Raw genomic sequence first — 17,407 nt, 5'->3', positions numbered from 1 at the left:
GCATAATGAAAAAGGACAATACTAGCACACACTAAGATTCTCATGAAAGCAGAGATTCTAATAAAATAAAGTGGCATCCTGCAAAACAAGAGAGCTACTGGCATTGGGCACATTCCCTTTACCTGCTATTTGTTTGCTAGTCTTCTTCTATCCACCTAGACTAACTGTTGGACACTAACAAGTCAGCAAACAAAACCCAAGACGATCCTCCAGCAACATTAAATATTTATTAAGCTCTCTCGAAACAGAAGAGGCACAAAGAGAGCATAAAATAAAAAACAGGAGAGAAAGAAGTATGTCTGAACTGTATGGAGAGCTGACAGTGCAGCCCTTATGTGTGGAAGGTGCAGAATAACCCTCACATCATCACACTTAACAGCAAGCGAGGCTTCACTGCCCAGTTTTATCACTTCAAGGTCAAAGAGTTGGACAATGGAAGCTTTACAAACAGGAAGTTAAATAACAGTAAGAGTAGTTTTCCTTCAGTCTTTCATTTCTCCATCAACACTTGATTTTTTCCCCAGTGAGTTTTCAATATGAAAACAAGATGTGTGGAGAATCACACATAGAGTGATTTTTATCTTAAAAAAGTCAACATAGTATTAATCAATTTACACAAGTCCCTCTTTTCCCCAAATGCTAACATTACTAGACCAAAACTAACTCTGGTACTCATATGTAAGTAGGTTAAATACTTAGTTAATCCTTTCACAAGGAAATACATTTTTGTGCGGAAGTGACAGTGGCATTTTAAGTGCCAGTGGCATGTTAAGTGCCAGCATTCAACTGCTTTAGTCTATCACTACTTCAAAGAAGAACACACCAGGTATCTGGACACCTGTACAGAGCTGTGACCAGCACACCTGATTATCCCATGCAGCAGCAAAATGTTTGGTTTTGAACAAAAGAGTTCTGTCAGGCTGTTTTTCTGCAACATTCATGATGCAAATAAACATGGAATAGTAAGTATTTAATTTACAGAGACTGGATAATTCCACTTGTTCCAAACTCTACTTGTTTAAATATCTGATGTCTAAAATGAAAAGATTCGTTTAATTCAATCCTAAAGTCCTCAAACTCGCCTTCCACAAGGGCTCGCAGTCCGTTTTCAGACGTACTACGGATGTTCAAAGAACTGCTCTTTCACTTTAGAAGTTGATAGCTTTGCCAAAAGATGCTGCTAGGTTAGCTTCCCTGAAGGCTTCTGACACCGTCTGCAGAGAACAAACCAAAGGTACAAGTCATTAATACCTACATGCAGTCACAGCACGTCTGTGTAACCCCCGTGTTCAACAATTGCTTCAGAAAAACTTACTGGATGGGCATGGCAAACTCTGGCCACATCTTCACACGATGCTCCGTACTCCATAGCAAGGGCTGCTTCGTTAACCATCTCGCCAGCACCCTGCAGTTTAATGTTTGTAATTAGAACAGATCTTTATGCAATTGTCTTGCTTCCTCTGAATTGCTAATTAAGAAATACCCAGCTTTAAATAAGCATCTTCTGCTAAGAAGAAAACCTTACTATGATGTGCTTCAGCTGTGTTCTTGTGTCAGTCCTAAGTACTCTGTCAATTTGGTGGCTCAGCTGAGCTGAGCTTAAAACTGAACACAGTGCTAGAACAGAGTACTTGCTCTCTCATTGCTGAGGTCTGTGCAAAATCTGGGCTTTGTTCCACATGGGATTGGTCAGACGCTACCTATGTTCTGATCCAAGGTACTGTACATTATCACTGCAGGGAAGGAAAAAAACAACCAAAAAACCCCAAAACTTTAATGCTCTTTAAAGCCCTCCTAGAAAATTAATCAGATAACCAAACAAACTGAGGTACACTGCTATATCTGCAGCCTCATTTTCATTAAATATTAGTTGTATTTGTGGGGACTTAGCCAGAGAAAAATATCTGGATAGTTGAAAATAAAACAGTGAATAAGTAATTATATTTTCAGAATTAAGATCACAATCTGAAGATTTCTTGCCTGCCCCTTCCATTTACCAATTAAAACTACTGCCTGGCTCACACTGATAAAGCTGAGCTGTGCTTTCTTTAGAGAATGTGGATCTTCATCAGTGACTGAGTCCACACTCAGTGACTGCAGCACAAGACTACCAACTCTGCAGGAGTAGAGAAAACCAGAGAAAAAAAGAAAAGCAATGGAAGAAAACCGCAATCTGTCCAGCTACTCCAACATCCAGAACTTGAGTCCATTTCTGCTGCTCTCTTAAATATTTGGCAATATTCATAAAGATGAAACTGTAAGAGACTGCGTAACCCTCGCATTTTCAGGGAATAGAAAAGAAGGAAAAAGCTGTGTCCATTGCCAAAATAACAGTAAAACAGGGATGTGAGCAGGAGGGCTGTAAAAGAGAAAAATCAGTAAAATCCATGGAATTCTGTGAGACAAATCTACCTTTTTACAAGCACCATGTGGCAAAATGAACCACCCTTAATGCTACCAAGACAGCAACACACTTTACAATACTTACTGCGCCTAAGATGTGTGCGCCCAACATCCTGTCTGTTGACTTCTGACTAAGAATCTTCACCATGCCATCTGTGTCAGCATTTGTCTTTGCTCTACTGTTTGCAGCAAATGGAAATTTCCCAATTTTGTACTCTACTCCCTACAAAACAGGTATTTGTTACTGACACTGAGTTAACGATCGGAAGCTCAACAGGAATGATGCAGCCAGTCGGATAGCGATAAAAATAGGTCTAATACAGAACTAGAAGGAGACGTGCACAGAACAACGTGTGAGAATAACAGGCAGAAAGAAGTACCAGAAAAAATAGCATAGAAATGGTATGAACTTCACAAAACAGAAGTTATTAAAGAGGACTGTGATCCTTTGTGAGAGTAGCATGCAGGAAGGAATCATTCAGCCATACACGCTACGCAATAAATTCAGAAAGAAATTCTCCCATGAGAAGCAGCTAAATAAAGCAACAGCCATTATCACACTATGAAACCACATCCAAGACAGAAAAACAGTTTTGTCCAGGAAGAAAACAGTACCTCTTCTTTCAGCTGTTCTTCTGATTTGCCAACCCAGGCCACTTCGGGGTGAGTGTAAATGACAGAGGGGACGCAGTTATAATCAATGTGAACTGCACCTCCAGCCATCCCTTCAACACACAGAATGCCTTCGTCCTCAGCTTTGTGGGCCAGCATAGGTCCAGCAACTACATCACCAATAGCATAGATGCTATCAGATCAATGAAACACAATTAGATGCTGTTTAAAGATGTACTAGCACACCTCAGCTACTACATATAATAGTTTAAAACATGACAGGAGTTTTCTGCAAAATCAGATTAAACAACTAATATGCAGAAGAAATCTGGAGATTACATGAACAGCTTCCACTGAATGAACACACTTAAGAACCACTGCCAGCACATCCTGACTTTCAAATTACAGAACATTAAAAGGTTGACTAAAAAATCCTGAATTGCTGAAATAAACATAAATTGAGCTTCTCTTTCAGGAAAAAAAAACTATATTAAGCAATTTTTAAAGTGTCTTAAGATAAACTTTTAAAAACAAGAGTCCTGGTCTGAAGAAAGTAAAAAATCACTAAATATTACTTACTTTGGAATTTTGGTTTGGAATCTGTTATTGACTGGGATTCTCCCTCTCTTATCAAGTTCAATTCCAATGTCTTCAAGTCCTAGATTTTTTGTGAACGGACGCCTGCCAATGCACACCAGGAGCACATCGCAAGTTATGACTTCTGCCTTTCCACCAGCAGCAGCTTCAACACTACATAAAAACAAGAATGCTAAGCTGTAAACCTGCAGTACTGCATTTTGCTGATTAGTGATTAATACGATCCAGATGGTGACCTAGTGGCTGAACCTGGCATCCCAACACTTGCCTCTGGCCTATCCCCCTCTTCTTCTTTGCAAGACTTGATGAGTAGGAGAGGAAGCAAGGGCTAGCAACTCTTACTACATTTGTAAACAACTCCTGGATACAGAAATTCAGGTTATGCATCTGTTAACAAGTAGCACAACCTGCTAGGAGCAAATCTGTACAGCAAAGCAATCGGTGCTGAGTACACATCATCCAAGTTATTTATATTTCAGAGTGAGGCAGAGTCACGCACTCTGTGCGAACTTTCTCCTGGCCCCACACAGAAGAACTGTTAGCAGTTGCCTTCCATAAAGTGCATCCCTCAAGGGCATCTAGAACAAGTTTAGTTTGCATCCAGAGTGCAAGAATGAACCAAGGAATAAGCAGGGTTAATTAGGACACTTGCTTCAAAAGCATAGTTCTGAACCAGAATGAAACTCTAAGCAGAGACTACAGGAGAAATCTAGGCAGTATCAGTACAGCAGTTCACAGAGGCCCAAATCTAGGACTTCTCCAGTGGTGGAGGACAGACTACCCTGAGCTATGGACATGCAGCAGATACAATTCCTTGTACTGAGATTCCAATGAAAAAGGCACTTAAGCTTATGTTCATTAAGAAACACTACATATTTTCTTACGACTCAAGCTACAGCTTATGCTACCAGTCTGCACAGAGAATAAGTTGACAAGAAAAGCAGCAGCATATAGGTATGGACATTTACAAGGAAAATTTGCTTTATGCTTTTCAGTATTAGTTGTTCACTTAAATCTTCAATAGGCTCTAATCTGGCCATTAAAAAACAGTCTGAGACAGCTTCATTTATTTCTAATTAGAAGTAATCAATCTTTACCATGCTTATTTAGAGACAGGGAAGAAAGGACAACATAACTCTCCCAATAAGCACCAAAGTACTAATAATGATATGAATAACTGCATTTATGTTAATTATACCAAAAACAAAGAACTTTCACAAACAGCACAATTTAGGTTTCTCACTAAAAATCCACTGGCTTTACACTAGCACACCAACCCAAGCCAGTGGAACCTCTCCTATATACGCAAGCTTGATTTCAATAAAGCCAAAGTTATGAACACACTAAGTTACAATACAGGATAAAAACTTCACTGAAGATTAAGTTTCATTTCTTCCCGTTTCAATAATAACATCAGAATATTTTAGAATAGGTTTGAAGGACTGAGCAGGACAAATACAACCTGTGTCCCACTGGTTCTAAGGGAAATACTTACGCTACATCAATTTTCCCATCCGGTTTCTTGGTAGCACCCGTAACTTTGGTGTTTAGCTTAAACTTGAGTCCCTGCTTCTGAAGAATACGTTGGAAGTTTTTGGAGATCTCCATGTCAATTCCCATTCCACCAACATGGCCCATGAACTCAACAGCCGTCACATCCGCACCGAGGCGCTGCCAAACTGAACCCTGTGGTCACAACAATATACTTAAAGGAAAAGTTTTTTGAAGGAAAACTTCAGGTTTCCTTACTGCAATATTTACCACTGAGACTGGAAACTGCAAAAGAGGGACAACAGATAATAGCAAACTGATCAACGTTTACAAACCATTAGAGTGTAGGACATAACATGTCTGTTCCCAACAGCCTTACTGAAAAGATGGATTTATCACTGCTTGTTTGCATCCCTAATGCTTTAGTGATTTAACTTATGGAATTAAGCTTTTAAATAAATAGTTAAGAAAACAATTAGGTACATATATATTTACACACACAGGCATAGAAAAATTAAAAATCAAATCAATTGGAACGTAGCTCAGAAAACTCAAACTAAGAATTCTATAGTGCCCTAATACCAAACTAAAGCAAAACAATAATGAGTTATAGAAATTTTCTGCAATAGAATATAACTACTGCTGCTTTTGCATTTATTTACAACCATAACCACTATCATCACCTTCCCTAAAACCACATACATTCCATTTAATTCCATTTACCTCGAAAGTTACCCACACCCATCTCAACAGTATTTATCTTCACTTACACTTGCCCTGCTCAGTGGCCAGCAGGCAGCTGACCAGTGGCAGCTAAGGCAACCACTACGCAGGTCTGCAGATTTTCAGGCAGTTGCAGACCAGCAAATAGATGTTCTTAATACTATGCAGGTATGAGGCAAAAGGACTCAGACCTTCAGACCTAGGCAGAATACAAAGTCTTCACTCCTTTTATTATTAGACACAGTGCTTGCAATTGTATCACAAAATATTTGGGGGATTAACTGCTACACGCAGGTATTTAGCATGGTTTCAAGTTTATTTACATTATAAGAGGAAGTTCTCTTATCTATATACAGAACAAACTTCAGTGGAAGTTAAACAAAAAACCAAACCCAAAACTACACACAAGGCCTACACATTCCTCTCTATTTTCTCCCCTTAGTTAACCAGCTGCAAGAACACTGACCCAAACACTTCCTAGCTTCTAAGGTAAGAACAACAACAAAAAAAAGCTAGCATGCCATTAAGTGGGAGAGTTCAACAACACAGGCTAAATCACAGCAACAACATCAAATGCAGTGAAAAAATAACAGTTACCTCATAAATAAAGGATTAAGAGCTTTAGATAATCTCTTACCAGTTCCACACCAATGACTCCTGCACCAATGACAACCATCTTCTCAGGGACTTTTTTCAGGGACAGAGCACCAGTGGACGACACAATATTATCTTCATCAATCTAACAGCAAAGAAAGCCACAAAGGGAAATTTACAATCTCTTTTGTACATCACATGAATTCCAAACAGATGCAAAAGTATTATACATTAAGTTACGCAGTTGTTTCACAATGAAAGAAAGTAGCACCAAGATTTCAAATACGTACAGTGATTCCAGGGAAGGGAGCAACTTCTGAGCCTGTAGCTATGAGTATGTTCTTTGTATTGATAACTTGTGTGCTGCCATCATCTTTGGTTGCAGTGACTTGGTTTTTGCCAGTTATTTTCCCAAACCCAGATACATGTACAACCTTTAATAACCAAGAACACAGTAAGTTAAGGTTCAAATTACGTAAGTTATGCTATATTTAGAAGCATAGAATCACTCAGGTTGAAAAAGACCTTAAAGATCATCGAGTCCACTTAATATGAATCTCACCAGAGAGAAGCTGCTAATGCAAACCTTTGCATTGGCATCCAGAACAAATCACAAAGTCAGCACTGTTGTTTTAAGTAGACCCAAGAACAAGCTGTTCATTTAAAATATCTTACAAGTGAAGCACTCAGTCTGCCCTTGCCAAATCCCTTGATCAAATAAGTTTACGTGGCAAGAATGTGAGAATGCAAGAAGTGACATAAGCGAGAAAAAAATACATACATTTACTTCAGTAAATAATCCAAACTGACCTTGTTCTGTTTAAATAAATGAGCAATTCCACCCGTTAAGGCCTTCACCGCACCGCTCTTCTGTTCCATCATCTTCTCCAGATTCAAGCGGATTCCTGTAACTGAAATTGAAAAGCTTCAATGGAGCATTCCACTTTTACTTACAGGAACCAACCTACAGAGAACAGCTCTGACAGGGAGATGCCCCAAACGACCCATTAAACATTAAAGGTTATGTTTAACAATTGATATGTCACAAAGCAGTATTATTCTTTTCAAGTGTAACTTTCCCAGCCAGCAATCACATTCCTAAATCTCTAGCTGGCAGAGAAAGAATACTGGTTGCAAGTCAACAAAGCTTTATGACCAACTTTCCTACAATTATAGTAGTCAGACCTGAACCATTAACATTAGTTTCTTGACGGAAGCCATTTAGTTCAATAGGCACCAACAAGTTGCTCTGCACACTCACTTTCAATTCCTCTGCTAGCAAAGTCTTTTCCATGGGCCAAATGATACAGATGTGAGTTGTTCAGCAAGGCCTAAAAGATACATACAAAAATGTAAACTGAGACACACAGATGCAACTGGATTTTTTACCACAATATTAAAAAAAAAAAAGAAGTTATTTGGAAAACAATAAATCTAATAAATCTGACATTTGTATTTTAAAAGGTGCATCTCAAATGTACCAATTACATGCAGAGAGTAGTTAAGATCACTCCTACACTTTTTGCCCTTTTCACTAGAGAAACTGGAAATGATATCACTGAGAATAAAGAGGTAGGAACATACTTTAAGCAAAGGAAAACAATAGATGGCTATGACTCAGTAGAACTTCCTTATCAACTCGGAAGAGAAAATGTCAACAAAAATACAGAAAGAAAGATACAGAAAAGCTGGAGGAGGAGAAAATCCACTGAAATCGCTGTTAAATTTTAGCCTGTGTAAACATCAGTTTAAATTGTGTAGCTGAGTTACACTGAAGTCATTATAACTGTACAGCTGGCAGAGCTGAAACTACATGGTTTAGAGCCAGTTCAGATCACAGGGTTATCGCAATTCAAAAATAAAATTAGCACAGTTCCTTTCTAAGTGCATTTAAAGACGAGCAGCTTGAAATACAGAGTCTCCAAAGTGTAATTTGATTAGAAACTGCAATATAAGAAGGGTCTTGGGAAGAAAAATTTACACCTTTTACTACAATCATCTCTGCAACCATGAAACTGCCAACATCCTTCTACAGGACCAAGATAATTTCATTTTTGTCAATAAGAACAACCAACTGTCACCCTTAAATTTATTTGCCCGTTTTATCTGTCACAGCCCTGAATCTGTGATAATCCAAAACATCAACCAAAGACAGAGCCCTGCAAAGGCCTTCAGCAACTACCAAGGAAAAAAGAAATCCACGTTCAATGTATTTTGAGTGGCTTTTTTGGAAAGGAATATCTGAATATTTGTTATTGCTTCAGCACATGTACCCTACATAACCACTTCATAAGAAGTTTACTGCCACTGGAAAAAGTTCTGAATAGCACTCAGGTTTAGCCAGGGCTTCAGAACTGCTTTCAAAAGAACTTCAATGGCATAAAACTAATCAAAGGTTCGAGAAGAAAAGTCACTTCAATGGATACCAGCAGAATGCCAAACTTGCACAGTCGTGCTGTGCTGATCTACAACTCATTTTTGAGTTTTTTCTTCAGTATAAGTTCTGAGTTTCATCAGATACACTACTGAAATGTCTAGGCAAAGTGACACACTACTTTTCAGAACTTTGCACTCCTTCTGTACTCTACAGTGTTTTCTGCTGAGCTGCTAACAGAACCTCTATCAGCAAACAGATTAGAAAAGCAATACCGTTACGAGGAACCTTCACAAAAAAGCTGTGTGTTACTATAGGCAGCACAAAGCTGATTACCAATACCTTCCTTCATCTGCTGGGTATTAATGAGGAACACTCCACCTAGCAATAGCACAGTTCTTATAAAGCTCTCATTTTGAAGTTGCTTAAAACATGACTGACAACATCCAACTTAACATCCAACACTTGGTACTCAGGAATTTCTTATTCCTCCTTTCTTTCAGAGCACACACCCTTTTCTCTCCCCACTGGCATTACTCCACACAAGCACCACCAGCCTCACTTTTCAAGACATCTTTTGGAGGCAGTGAGAATACTATTTTTAACTTACATGACTATTACAAGAGTTACTATTGGTGGAGTGAGACAGTCATGTTCAGAGCACAGCACATCCCATCAAAAAACTGTTATTTTTCATTGGTGTCTCCATCCCTACAATTTAGATTCACATTCTGTACCTCTAGTGACTGAATAAGCAGCAACGAATCATTCCTTTACTCTAAGTGCAACATTCTAGACAAAACTACAAGTATATTGAAAATAAAAGACTTGAAAGGATTGAGAATTGCACGCAGCAGACTTTAAGACAAAACCACTTTAAACTGTTTTTAAAAGGCATTTAAATGCTGTATTTAGTTAGTGGTTACCACACAGACTGACCAGCTCACCAGAGAGCAGATGCACCTGCATACACCTCTGTTTTTATCCCTCTTCCTCTCATTTAGAAACCCCACAAAACAGTTTGTAAGTAGAACATTCCTACTGAATTAGTAAGTATTGCAGTCCTTATTATTACTTTTATTCATGCAAATCATTTGGTTGCAAGTTATTTTTTTAAACAATGTATGTCAATCTTGGAAAAAGATAAGTAGAGGTTTTAAAGAGATGAATGTAGGAGCTGTGGATTTTACTGAAGTTATGATAAACAATGCACCCTTACCTTTGAAGGAATACATCCAACATTCAGACAGGTTCCACCCAAGGTTTCATTTTTTTCTACACAGACAGTCTGAGGAAAAAAAGGAGGGAAGAGAATTGTAACCTTTTTGCAGGAGCAAAAAGAAATGTCCCTTCCTTCTTTGATGAGCATGGAACATATGCACAAAATAACAAATCTCTTGGTTTACACTCCAAGGAAATAAATTTGCAGAGAAGTGACTCCACAGAGGAAAGCCTGTCATCATTTAACTTGCTGCTTTTGTGGGAAGCAGCAGTGACAGTACCACGAAAAAGAGGACTTGCGTCAAATCAAAGAACCACATGGAGATCTTCTCCTGTTCCTGTTTTAAGCAGACAAACACAAAATGATCCAAGTGCTTTAACAGCTGCACTGTGGATCAAACAACACTAGACCACTCTCACCTTTACCTGATAGGGCTTTGCCTCATCCACTTTAAATTAACTTCACTGACAAGGCCAAGCAAAGCTGTTCCAAAGCCAACACCCAAGGAACCTTGTTGGCAATAACACGGGATGCTGTAGTGGTGATACAAGGTTTTAGCTTGTGCTAGTTGAAGCAGCAGTACTGAAGGTTCAAATTCAGGAAGTCAATAGAGCAGCTTCAGGTTATTCCATGGATGACATAACTACAGAATTCATCTACTTGCCAGTCTCACGAAAGCATCTTATGTTCCTTGGGGGCAGCATAAACATGTGAGTTTCTTTAGTGCTACAGGTGATGCATGCAAGCCTGCCCAACCAACTCTAAAGAAAGAATAAAAGCTGTTTGCCAGGATGAAAAAGCAGAAAACAAAGCACTGTTTGTTTTTTTTTAAACATTCTGCTATATGGTGACCTATTGTAGGCAAATACGTGAAGGTCTTGAGTAAAGTGTTGCTCCAGGAAAAGCAGGCTTCTAGCTACCAAAAAAAAAATCTTAGGAGAAATAAATACGAAACATTATGGCAGATCGTATAAAACTTAACTGGAACCTGTAGCAATGACCATCTTTTCTCCAGGTCCTAATAGCCCAGTGACAACATATGTATATATATGTGTATATATATATATATATATATATATACACACACACACACACACACACACACACACGAAAGAATATTTATTAAACCAAGACCAAAAAAAAAAGTCTGACATTTTAATTACCTGCACTAGGGTCAAAAGCAGATGTAAAACTTAACTGACTCTTAAAAAATCCTATTTTGGTACTGTTACACATTAGGCTAAAACATACTCAGAGACATCACTGAAATTCAGCTGTTGGAAGAATGAGGGACAATGAGGGACAACACTAAGAACTACAAAGAATTGAGGCTGAAGAGACCTTCCCCAGAAGCCACGCAGCCAAGCTTCCTTCTCCAAACACAGTTAACATCAAAGCTGTCTCAGGTTGCTCAAGGCCTTAATAAGCCAAGCCCTGAAAATCTCTAAGGACGAAGGCTACATGCAATCTGGACCTGCTCCAACATTTCACTGAACTCTTCTTGTAAACAGGAGCTCCTGTCCTTGCCAGATGGTCTCATCACCTTGGTTTTTTCATGAAGTCCTGCTGCCTTACTTCAGAGGCACTGGGATACACCAGCCAACAGAACATGCACAAGTACACTTAGCAATGCCTTCTCAGATTCTGAAGTACTTCAGAAAAGAAAGGTGCAGTGCCAGAAGAGTAAATTGGTCTTGGGTTAAGGAGTCAAGAGAAACAGCAATCCTGCTGATGTCACATTCATGAATGAAAGTAAAACCTACCAGCACGCTGATTTTCACTTCTAAACTCCCAAATGGCCATCAAATTCCTCCAGTGGCATTAGGAAATCACATCAGCTGAGTACTCTTTGGTACCTCCCCTCCCCCTAACAGAATCACTGCATGTTTTATGTTGTGGAGTGGTTGAAGAGTGATCAGAAGGTCTCAAAAGGTCTGCTCTTACCTTAAACCCAAGCTGAGCAGCTTTGATTGCAGCAACATAACCTCCCGGACCAGAACCAATAACTGTGACATCCGCATCAACTGCAACAGGGAACATTAGACTTATTTTTTCAATAATTAAGGCTTCATTGCAGGACCAATTTGTTCTTGAAATTATTCATATTTGGAAATGCCAAATAATGGAAAAAAAATAAAAATTGCTATTAAAAAGTATGCAATTTAATACACTGGGAAAATTACACTTCACAAAATGACTTTCCAGACAAAAGGAAAAGTTGTGTGGAAGTATTTTACAAATAAAGAAAAAGCTTTAAACTTCACAGGGAAAATAATGTAAAATGAAATTAAACAGCCAGGATGCATCCAACCCATCCTTCCTGTTATAAAATCTTTAACTCCAGCTGTCTGAACAGTTCATTTAAACATTTTAACAATGCAGTTTCTTCTGTTGTTTGGCACAAAAGATACATGAGCAGTACATGCTGCACTATTATTAGATTATACTGCAGAAAATATGGCTGAGGTAAACTTCTGTGCAAGCCCTATTGATTATGAACACAGAAGATACTATGAACTTTGTACCTCATTTGTTTCTAGTAATAACTTCCTCTGCAATATTAAATTACTGTCACTGTTCTTACATTAAAGCTCAGCTTCTATTTATGCCTTTAGTTTGACAGTAAATATGACAAATAAGCTTTTCTCATAGAAATGGCTCAGGTTGTAAGGAACTTCAAAGCCCATTCAGTTCCAGGCTCCTGCTGTGGGCTGACTGTTCTGACTTTTCTTAGAAATGTCTACTGCATATATGTTTGTTCAGCTTATTTTTAAGACTACCTCTAACAGTGTTTCAAAATGGATAAGCAAATAAAAGCGTGCTCTGATGGGCTTTAAAGAGGAAATGGGGAACAGTATCTGGGGCTTGCTTGGGAAACAAGTACTGGCACCTGTTTGCAGAAGGCCAACACCAGGCATTGTGTTGGCCATTTCTGATTGCTGCTTGGTGCTGGATTTGCTTTCATGCCAGTCTGACTTTGCTCTTATTTTACAGGTACTATTTGTCATCAATAATTGAAACATGAGTGATCACTGCTTTGCTCTTTAAGGCTCAGAATCATAGAATCACAGAATGGTTTGGGTTGCAAGGAACGTTAAAGCTCCAACCCCTGCCGTGGGCTGGCTGCCCCCCACCAGCTCAGGCTGCTCAGAGCCCCATCCAACCCGGCCCTGAGCGCCTGCAGGGATGGGTCACACACAGCTCTATGGCAGCTGTGCCAGGGCCTTGCCACTCTTTCCGAGAATAAATTGTTCCTAATATCCAACCTGAGCCTCCCGCGGAGCAGCCTGAGGCCGTTCCCTCTCGCCTATCGCCTTTAGCTGGGAGCAGGGCCAGCCCCCACCTCACCACAGACAGCAGCGCACAGCGATCTCCACCTGCCCGCAGCAGCAGCTCCCGTTACCGCCTGCAGCGCCGGGCCAACCAGCGGGCCGCAGCTCAGCTTTCCGTTCTGAGAGCGGCTTTACCCGCGGTGAATTACCTTGATCGGCGTAGCTCCTCTGCGGCACGGCACAAACTCCCTGGAGACCGCGATGAACTCGATCAAAATGGCTCCTCTGGAAGAGAACAAGCCACGGCTTTAAAGCTGAAGTTCGACCTCGAAGAAAAACAAACGTTGAGCCACGCACGGAACGCGGCCCCGCGGCGAGGCCACGACGTGAAAGCGGAGAAGCGCGGCCGAGCCCAAGCGCTCCGCCCGCCCGCCCAGCGGCAGGAGGTGGCGTGAGGAAAGCTGAAGCCAAAGCCGAGCCCGAGCACTGAGGTTCCTCCCCACCCGTCTCCCGCCGCCCGCCCCACAGTACCACCGCCAACGCCGTACCCGAGCGAGCGCACAGGACACACGGCCCCAGCGCTGCATTATTATTATTATTATCGTTCCTGCTGCTGCTGCTGCTGCTGCTGCTGGCCCAGCCCGCGCCCGCCGCCACCCCAAGGACTCCGCGGACTCGCGCAGGCGCACCGGGAACGGGCGGCTGTACGGGAGCCGCGAGGGGCCGACTGGAGGAGGCGGCCAGCGGTGCGGCCAGGGAGGCGTGGTCACTGGACTGTAGGCGGGGATATGCAAATGAGACGCAAGAAGCGGCAGGGGGCGCTGTGTAATTGCCTGCTGGAGGGGAGACATCGTGTCCAGAAATGCTAGGCTTCTGGTTATAGGCTTAAATTATTTAGAAGAACCTACAGGGAGAAGAGCAATCGTCCTTTTAACAATATATAGTTGGTTCTGTGGAAAATAGTTTAGGAAGTACACGCACTTTCGCCCAGCAACGCTGTGTGGAAGCAGCTGGTTCAAAGCAAAAGGCTGCCAGCAGTGGGCAGAACTCCTCTGTCTTTGTGCAGGATTTCTCTGCTTGCCCTCCATCGGCCCTGAGGTCTGAACACATCTGATCTCTCAGCATTTAAATCCCTTATCTCTTAGGCCAGCTAATGAGAAAGCACCCTGCAGTCAGCAGAGCTTGTCAGGGTCCCATTGCTCCCCCCATCCTCATTAACGAGCAGACCAAGGAGAGCACAATGCAAGAACTGTCCTCACTGGCGGCTCCCAACCCAGAGATTTTATGTCACCATGGCCATCTCACTGTTTCTGTGTCTCCATGGCCTTCTCTGCCCATGCACAGAGGATCCCAGACCATGCACAGGGCTACAAAAAAAAATGTCTGTGGGAAAATTCACTTCTTTTTCAGACATACGTCAAAATGAAACAAGCACATTGCTAATGCAAGCACTGAGCAAGGTGAGAAGCTGGAGTGGACAGCTGCAGGTTCACCTTGTGCTGTGAATTTTTTTTGGGTCACCAAAGGGATGGGCATCCTTTGGCCGTTCCTTCAGAGTCCAAAAAGAGTATAGGAGTCAAGAGAAGTATAGAAAGCAGCAGAACATGACTTGATGGATGAGAAAAACAGGGAGGTGAAGGAGTATGGGGCTTGGCAGTTGCCTCTGAGCATCCTTGCCCATTGCCCGCATGTTCGTAGAATCATGGAACCATAGAATGGCTTGTGTTGGAAGGGACATCAAGGATCACTTTCCAATCCCCCTGCCACAGGCAGAGTTGGCAGCCACTAGGTCAAGTACTAGATCAGATTGCCCAGGTCCCCATGCAGCCTGACCTTAAACACTCCTCTGACATCTTGCTTGGGTTCATAGTGGCTGGCATCACTTTCCTTAAGGTTCCTGGTGGTTTTGACAGAATTTATGTCATGATTTTATGATTTTTGGTCATCAGTATTCCACACCATAACATCATGTAATGCACTGGGGGTGGGGTTTGATATCTGCCGAATGTTCGTCCGTCGGAGAAGAACTACATTTCCCCAGGAGGCTTTGCGGTCAGCAAGGGGATATAACTCCATGCAAGGTCACCTGATCCTTCTTCTTCGCCTGCGCTTCTCTATCTGCGCTTCGCCGCCTGCGCTTCACCATCTGCACTTCACCGTCTGTACTTCAGTCACTCAACTGGACTGCACTTCTCACCCCAGCATTGTGGTGAGGTCTATACAATTCAAACAGACTCTCTCTCCCTCTCATTGTATTTTACTAATACTATATTTAGTAAAATCATTTGTTCCACCTCAGATCAGTGCTGTTGTTTTCAAGTATTTTGGGGTCCCCTGCTTCCCCTTTCCCAGAGGCGCGGATCCGCAGATCCCTCCACCCTGCTGGTCACGGAACTGGGCCGGACCAGCCCATAAACCGTTGACAATTTAGATGTTAAAATTGTTTACTGAAGTTTCATATTCCTGAGTAATGTACAAATCAAATCCCTAGTGCATCGCTTTTACAGTCAGGTTCATTATAAAACAAAATGCTTTTTGTTCTGTTGCTCCTGGAATATGACTCTGCCTCACCTTTCCTCCATTGTGACTATCCTTTCCTCAGTACTGAAGTTATGGTACATGCTCCCGATTTTTACTGCATCCCAATTTCATAACTCCTGATTTGTATTGTATTAGCATGTGTGAAATGCAGCCTTTCTGCAAAGCTGGATGAACGTATCCTGAACAACAAGCAATGCCAGCAGGCCAAGGAAGTGATTCTTCCCTTTGCACCATGCTGCTGAGAACACAGCTGGAGTACCACGTCCAGTTGTCAGCTCCCTGGTGTGAGAAATATGTGGAAATGCTGGAATGAGACCAACAAAGGGCTACAAAGATCATCAAGAAATGGGAACACCTCATATAAGAAAGTCTGAGAAAGCTAGGACTATTCAGCCTGGAGAAGAGAAGGCTCAGGGGGATCTCATCAGTGTCAAAAAGTACCTGAAGAGAGAGGGCAAAGAGGATGGAGCCAAGCTCTTTTCAGGGTTCCCAGTGCCAGGACAAGAGGCCATGATCACAAACTGGAACACAGGAGGTTTCCTCTGAACATCAGGCAGCACTTCTGTGCTGTGAGGGTGGCTGAGCACTGGCACAGCTGCCTCAAGACTGTGGATCTCCTCTTTGGAGATCTTCAGAAGCCACCTGGCTGTGGCCCTGGGCATCCTGGTCTGGATGACCCTGCTGGGGTCCTGCTGGGGGAGGGGTTGGGCAGAGGGACACAGAGGGCCCTGCCAGCTCAGCCATGCTGTGATTTTGGGTCAGAAAAATAAACTGGAGCATACTCTGACAAGAATCGGCTCTGACTCGGAGCTGGAGGAGGAAAGCTGCAGGCACATGCTGAAGTCAACAGAGGGCATCATGACCACATACACTAATGACGATCTGCAAGGATGCCTTTAGGCGATGTTCACATAAAAACTTAGATGATTATATATATTTTTTGAAATACCAAGTACCATATTGCATTACAAATAATATTTTTATATGTGCTTATGCACACATGGGTTTGTCACACAGATATCAATATGATTAAACTATCTATCTAGTCAGAGTATTCCACTAACTCGGGAAAGCAGAACTGAAAGAACTATTGCTGCACTCAAGTGATCTCTATCAGTGTCCTATGTTTTGAAAAACCATATTTAACACTAAATATGTTTTCAAGTGATTCCTACCATCTTTGATAAATCCTTTTGTTGTACTCTTCTTTCTGGCAAGAGTGAGCACCGTAGCATGGTAAGGTATGTCCAGAAAGAAACAAAGGTGGGATTTTGTTTTACAGCTTTGCCCAAAGCAAGATACTGTATTGCTTTTTGGACTGTTTCACCTATTGATCTGCTTAGAACTTCCTGTCACTGGAGAATTAAAGCAAGGCAACAAGTAAGAAAGCTACAGCAAGTCCACAGCCACAGTGAGTTGCTCTATGTGAGGTTCTGCACCAAGCAAAGAGATGACAATATGTGGGCAATATGGGAGAAATAGGGTGGAGGAAGACAAGTGAGACAGGTCCAGATGCAAAATAGCAGCATACCTCAGTTTCAAAGAGGATGCAGGACAACTGTCTGAAAAGCATACCAG

At 41.6% G+C, this 17,407-nt stretch overlaps 1 protein-coding gene across 1 annotated transcript; it reads right to left on the bottom strand.

The window, feature by feature from the left end:
* Positions 1-208: 208 nt before the first annotated feature.
* On the bottom strand, positions 209-13,950 carry DLD (dihydrolipoamide dehydrogenase). Its single transcript, XM_042816110.1, has 14 exons — positions 13,837-13,950; positions 13,498-13,573; positions 11,961-12,040; positions 10,014-10,082; positions 7,682-7,751; positions 7,231-7,331; positions 6,711-6,854; positions 6,464-6,565; positions 5,108-5,298; positions 3,595-3,765; positions 3,019-3,208; positions 2,489-2,626; positions 1,316-1,405; positions 209-1,214 (listed from the first exon to the last, which is right to left on the bottom strand). Exons 1-14 carry the CDS (start codon positions 13,873-13,875, stop codon positions 1,149-1,151), a joined length of 1,527 nt encoding a protein of 508 aa, XP_042672044.1. The 5' UTR covers positions 13,876-13,950; the 3' UTR covers positions 209-1,148.
* Between the last annotated feature and the right edge of the window lie 3,457 nt (positions 13,951-17,407).

This window comes from Centrocercus urophasianus, unplaced genomic scaffold (genome assembly GCF_019232065.1).
Source record: "Centrocercus urophasianus isolate 14NV4802_14NV808 unplaced genomic scaffold, USGS_Curo_1.0 seq_15, whole genome shotgun sequence".
Taxonomy (NCBI): Eukaryota; Metazoa; Chordata; class Aves; order Galliformes; family Phasianidae; genus Centrocercus; species Centrocercus urophasianus.
This window is presented reverse-complemented; position numbering and strand designations above follow the sequence as displayed.